Below are 6825 nucleotides of genomic sequence, written 5' to 3'. Positions count from 1 at the left end.
ATCAGTGCTGGTTTGTTTACATCCCTGTAACTTAGTGGTTTGGCATAAGTGACTGACAGAATAAGCACCAGGGTTAAAAATAAAATCTAAGTACTGGGATTGATTTGTTAGACTAAAACCTTTCAAGGTGGTGCCCCAGCATGGTTGCAGTCCAATGACTGAAACAAGTAAAAGATGTATTCCTGCAATGTTTTATTATTAAAAATGGTATGAGGAAACAAAACTGGGGCAGGGGATGAGGGATCACAAAAAAGTTAGAGATGCCAACAAAGTAGCTTATAACAAGACTAACACCATCCCTATCAGAGATGAGTTCAACCACACAAAAATTTAAATAAGATCAGATCAAGTTTTTACCTCAGCTTTCCGAAACTCTCGCAGTTGGTAGAGGGAATGTGCGTAGTAGACAGTGCACTGGTATTTTTGGGCTAATGTCAGGAGGTCTGAGTTCTGATCAGACATGGTTAACACTAAACAAGCCTGAAAAGAAGAAATTAATGTGTAGATAGATGACAGATGAACGGAAACAGGCAGATAACAGGCATATGAAAGAAAGCTGGATGAAAACGGATATGTAGATACATGTTTAGATAACAGATGTATAAATATTTATTTAGATAAACAGATATAGAGACATATTTAAATAAAACAGATATATAATACACATTTAGATAAACAGATATACAAAGAAGCAGAAGGGGAATTAGATGCAGTGTACAAGAAAGAAGACTGTACTGGCTTAGTCCTGTGATGTGCATGGATGAGCAGAGTTGCATAAAGAAGTGCTGATCACAAAGTGGATGGAACTTGTAGGTGTAGGCCTAGGATGACATGGGATGAACTATTGAAGGCCAATCTCAAAACATTGAGCCTTATGAAGGAGATGACAAAAGACCAACATATCTGGAAGTGTTGTTATACTCAAGAAGACTAGAGGAGACAAGAAAAAAAAAACTAAAAATAAAAAAAGAAAACAGGTGTGGAATTCATGTTTTCTGCTTATTATTTTATACATGTGTGCGTGTATATGTGTTTTGTGTTTGTCTCCCATCAGATAGATAAATGTATATCAGAAAATGGACGCACAGCAATAGGCAACATGCAACCACAACCAAGCTCAGTAGTGAATTCCACAATCCACTCTAGTGTCCAGTATAGTACAGGAGAGGCTAGTGCGTGGAATATGACCTAATAATAGGAGGGGGAAAAACAGGTGAGGAATTTGTGTTTTCTGTTTATTATTTTATATATATATTTGTGTGTGTGTGTGTGTATATTTGTTTGTCCCCCATTAATGCTTCAGAACCAGTATTGGTTTATTTATGTTCCCATAAAGTAGCAGTTTGGCAAAAGAATATGTTTAACTGGTGTTTATTTCATTGACCCCGAAAGGATGAAAGGCAAAGTTGATCGTGGTGGAATTTGAACTTAGAACATGCAGACAGACGAAACACTGCCCAGCGTACTAACATTTCCGTTAGCCCACTGCCTTAATAATAATAATCCTTTCTACTATAGGAACAAGCCCTGAAATTTTGGGGGAGAGAACCAGTCAATTAGATTGACCCCAGTATGCGACTGGTACTTAATTTATCGATCTCGAAAGGATGACAGGCAAAGTTGACCTCGGTGGAATCTGAACTCAGGACATGATGATGGCTGAAATACAGCTAAGCATTTCGTCCAGTGTGCTAATGATCCTGCCAACTTGCTGCCTTAATAATAATAACAACACAGGCAGAGGTGTGGTCAAGAAGCTTGCTTCCCAACCACAAGGTTTTGGGTTTAGTCCCATTGTGTGGTATCTGTGGTGTCTCCTACTATAACCCCTTGTTGAACAAAGCCTTCTGAGTGGATTTGTTAGATGGGAACCGAAAGCTCATTCTATAATCTGAGTATGTTGTATTACTGTCTCCTTTCCTTGATGATGTGTAATAGCTGTAAATGAGTGACACTGTTATACAAGCAGTGTCCTTTGTATCCAGTCTTCTATGAAAACGTTTGGTCAACAGACAAGGGTTGCTAACAGAAAGGCTATCTGTCCATAGAAAATCCACCTCAACAAATTCCATCCAACACACATGTGAGAATGGAAAATCAGATGTAAACACGATGATGAATATACTCTCTGGAAAACAATATGACCAAATAGTCTTTGATTGCAGATCTACTGCGATGGGATTTACAGGCGTTTAAAGAAAAAACATTGACAAAAGGCAGTATTACTTACCAGCTGTTTCAAATCACTGTAGAGCTCACAGTCATAGAGCCGCTTCACATTCTCAAACAGGCTCATTTTGATTGGTTTGATACAACCTGCAACAGATGCATTCAGACATTATATATATATATATAAATAATACATACATATATATATATATACATATATACACTAGGCATAGGAGTGGCTGTGTGGTAAGTAGCTTGCTTACGAACCACATGGTTCCAGGTTCAGTCCCACTGCGTGGATTTGGTAGACAGAAACTGAAAGAAGCCCGTCATATATATGAATATATATATGTATGTGTGTGTATATGTTTGTGTGTCTGTGTTTGTCCCCCCAACATTGCTTGACAACTAATGGTGGTGTGTTTACGTCTCCATAACTTAGCGGTTTGGCAAAAGAGACCGATAGAATAAGTACTAGGCTTACAAAGAATAAGTCCTGGGTCGATTTGCTCGACTAAAGGCGGTGCTCCAGCATGGCCACAGTCAAATGACTGAAACAAGTAAAAGTGTAACATAAAAGCCGCACTCCATGCGGACTTTTTAGCTAGCTCTTGCAGAGAGCTAATTGGGCCTGCAGTTCAAAACTATGGTATTTATTGGAACTCTACAAATATGGTTATTATTTTAAATTCAGTTAAAATGTAAAACTTGTAATTTCCCAAATTTTTTGAGTTCTTTTAAGATTTGAATTTTTAACTGTTAGCATACAAAAAAATCCTCATCCAGACTTGATCCTAATGCTGGATGCTCAAGAACCAAATGAAGGGGAGATTTTCAAACCCGGAACCATCCTGATTCCAAAAAGGTATATGTCAATGTAGACAGAGATACAGGGGTCCGAGACAGACAGAATTTTGCATTTATTATTATAGATATGTATATATCATCATTTAGCATTTGTCTTCCATGCTGGCATGGGTTGGATGGTTTGATAGGAGCTGGCTAGGCAGAAGACGGCACCAAACTTTGCTGTCTGTTTTGGCATGGTCTTTAATTCAGGATGCCCTTCCTAACACCAACCATTCCGCAAAATTGATGAAATACTTTTTGCTTGGCACCAGCACAAGCTAGATTAGTTTGGGCTTGGTTTTTACAGCTGGATGCCCTTCCAAATGCCAACCACTTTAGTGTGGACTGGATGCTTTTTACATGGCACCAGCACTGGCAGAACACTAAGTAACTTATAAGACAAAGCTCCTTTGAGAAGCAGTGACCTTGTGCCAAGTGATGAAAGGTTAGAGTGTGACAGAGAAACAGAAACATGTCTTACAGTAGAGGAGATACATGGTTACTCCATCAGAGCATGCCTTTTACACGTCACTGGCACAGGTGCCTTTCACGTGTCAATGGCATGGGTATATCTCTCTCTCTCTCTCTATATATATATATGTATGTATATGTATACATATGTGTGTGTGTGTATAATTCCAGCAATATCACTTTTGATGAGATAAAGAAATATGAAGTGCCAATCTCTAAATGTGGAGAGAATGTATGGAAGGGGTAGACCCAAAAGAATGTGGGATGAAGTGGTGAGAATGGACCTTCAGATGTTGGGCCTCACAGGGGAGATGACAAGGGACTGAGACTTCTGATACCTTGCTGTACTTCAGAAGACATGCCAATCTAAGTAAAATTGTTGCTGTCCATGCATACAGGCATATCCTCTACATCCCTCTCTCAGACGTAGATTCTAGTCTCGCGGGCTCATGGGCACTGGTGCCATGGAAAAATGCCTGTGCCAGTGCTATGTAAAAGCACCCATGATGGTGCCATGTAAATGTGCCTATGCTGCTACCACATAAAAAGCCCCCCAGTACATTCTGTAAAGTGGTTGGCATTCAGAAGGGCATCCCACCATAGAAACCATGTCAATACATACAAATGGAGCCTTAGCAGCTCTTTAGTTAGTCAACTCCTGTCAAATCGTCCAACCCATGCCAGCATGGAGAACGAATGTTAAATGATGATGATGTACATACAATTAGTGCTTGAGGCTGACTTGAAGCCTAAAAGTTCAACTGCAACTAAAAGCAAAGATATTACAGCTGCATAATCAAGATTGGCTGTGAGCAGTTTATCAATTGAGTAGGTACAAGCATAAATGGATAGAAGTATATATCAGGTGAGATTATGACATTTATATGTTTAACCCTTAAGCATTTAAACTGGTCATATCCGGCCCAATATATATATATGAAGAACTGGCACTCTGTGAAGGTGCATGGCTGAGTGGTTAGAGCATTGGATTCATAATTATGAGGTAACGAGTTTGGGTTATGTGCTGTGCTATTGAACAAAGCACTTCATTTCATGTTGCTCCAGTTCACTCAACCGTGGAAATGAGTCATGATGCCACTGATACCAAGCTGTCTAGGCCTTTACCTTTCCCTTGGCTAAGAAGGGAGCCATAGGCGACTGCTGGTCTTCATTAAACAACTTCACCTGGACTTGTGCCTCAGAGGGAAATTTTCTAGGTGCAATCCCATGGTCATTCATGACTGAAGGGAGTCCTTTCTTTCTCTTTCTCTCTCTCTCTCTCTCTATATATATATATATATATATATATATATCTTAAAAAATAGAGCTCAAAATCGATGCATTGAAGATACTTTATATGCAATAAAGTATCTTCAATGCATCGATTTTGAGCTCTATTTTTTAAGATATATATATATATATATATATACAAAAACTCACCTGTGAGGTTTTTGCTAAGACTGTTAACAGATACTATATATTTTATAAAATTTTGTTTTATAAAAATATATATATATAGTATTCTACCATAGTACAACTATGCTTATTTCTATGTTACAGAAAAGAATACGTTATGACTATGCTAGTCCCAGTGTACAAAATACAGTAAGTACTTTACAGAATTGTTGATTCTAAACAAAAATTGCAACAAGCTGAAAATACCTGTGGAATTTCTCCAAGTACTGCTAGTAATATAAGTGTAAGAAATGTAAACTACAGGTATGCAAGAGATATAGTGGAATTAAAGACAGTATAACAGAAGGAGGATTTTGAATGCAGCACAGGAACAGTTATCAGTAAAAGCACCAGTGAAATACCCAGAAAGATCTATCGTAATTGATAGCTTCTTTTACTTAGGTGAGCTAAGCAGCTGCAAAGATGGGTATAGTGAAAACAGTGGCCACGATAAGAACAGGGTGTTATTATCACCTTTTCTGAGAAGTAAAGGATTCTCTGAGAGTGAAGGGAAGAGCATAACATGTTTGTGTATGAAATGCGAAATTACATGGTAACAAAACACGGGCACTGAATATGCAAGATGTACAAAGGCTGGAAAGAAATGTAGTTAGTTTTATGGAAAGCAGCACGAATGGACTGGGTGTAAACTCTGTATTAAGAGGAATCCAGACTTGAAATGCATATGGAGAACTACGACTGGGAAAAGATGTGCTAAACAACAACAAGCGGAAGAAAATGACCAAGAAGAACGTGCGAAGAGACGGAAACTGATCTCAAGAGGCTGAAACTTTCAAAGGAGATAACTTTTTCAAATCACAAGTGGCTAGAGACGGTGTTGGAGAGGACTTATCCAAATCCATGCAAGCATAGTAAACCCGATGTAAAATGATGATGATGATGATGATGTAAGGTCCTACCATGAAAGTTACTAGAATATTTGCGATTTAAGTCCAAATCTCATCCAGGTGAATGATTTTGGGTTCTATCCGAGAAGAAACAGTGATTTGTAAAGCAGGTATACGCCAGCATCGGTTAAATAGATTACACATCTGCACGTTTATGTGGTTCTGGAACAGTCAATCATTATACCGTTCCCATACGTTTGTGGCCCAAACTCAATGCAAGCGACCGTTATGTTATTCTATGTATATTTCGCACTAGGTTACAGGCAATTACAATAGCTTCTGGGGCATGTGTGCGATCCTGGGTCCATGCAGGCCATCATTATACTATAGCCATAAAGATTTGTGACCCTCGGTTAATAAAGGAAACCGTTATTACATCATTTAAATGGAGTTGCTCGTGTACGTGTTTGTGTGAGCGTATATGAATATAAATAGCTATGTCTATGTGCGTGTGTGTGTGTGTGTGTGTGTGTATATATATATATATAATCAAAACTAGACAGGTTTCTCACCTCAACAGCTTTCTTGGTACCTTCTTTCGTTCGTCTCCACTTGAAATCTATACCTAAACACACCACTATCAAATATATACATACATGTATTATGTGCGTGTAAATATGTGTGTATATACAAGTATAAATATATATAAAGAAGATTAATTACAACAAATATATATATATATATATATATATATATATATATATATATATATATATATATATAAATATATAATCTGTCTATATACAAGTAGGTATGTTTATATATATATCTATATATATATTATATATGTATATATATGACACACTAATATCTATTTAAATTTAAATTTACAAGAATAATTACAACGTTCTTTAAACTCGACGACGATACACATATATATTTTTTTATATATATGTATATATACACACACACGAATGTATGTGTGTATATATATATATATATATATATATGTATATGTATATATAAATATAAA

At 37.2% G+C, this 6825-nt stretch overlaps 1 protein-coding gene across 4 annotated transcripts in view; it reads right to left on the bottom strand.

Annotated features, from left to right (window-relative positions):
- Nucleotides 1–6528, bottom strand: part of LOC106872325 (anaphase-promoting complex subunit 7) — a 51629-nt gene extending 45101 nt beyond the window's left edge. The window contains exons 1-3 of one of the 4 annotated variants that reach the window (XR_016238786.1): nucleotides 6365–6526; nucleotides 2231–2316; nucleotides 358–480 (exon numbers count right to left, since the gene is read on the bottom strand). Coding sequence is in view for 3 of the 4 variants with exons in the window: in XM_014919272.3 (XP_014774758.1) it covers nucleotides 358–480; nucleotides 2231–2296 (189 nt within the window). In the remaining variant the exon portion in view is untranslated. Of the gene's footprint in view, nucleotides 1–357; nucleotides 481–2230; nucleotides 2317–5864; nucleotides 6251–6364 lie in introns of those variants that run through there. The other 3 variants (XM_014919272.3, XM_089344183.1, XM_014919271.3) reach the window with 3 other exon arrangements.
- Between the last annotated feature and the right edge of the window lie 297 nt (nucleotides 6529–6825).

Source organism: Octopus bimaculoides, chromosome 28, assembly GCF_046866305.1.
Source record: "Octopus bimaculoides isolate indiv1 chromosome 28, ASM4686630v1, whole genome shotgun sequence".
Classification (NCBI taxonomy): domain Eukaryota; kingdom Metazoa; phylum Mollusca; class Cephalopoda; order Octopoda; family Octopodidae; genus Octopus; species Octopus bimaculoides.
Note: the sequence above shows the minus strand (reverse complement) of the source record. Positions and strands in the feature narration are given on the sequence as shown.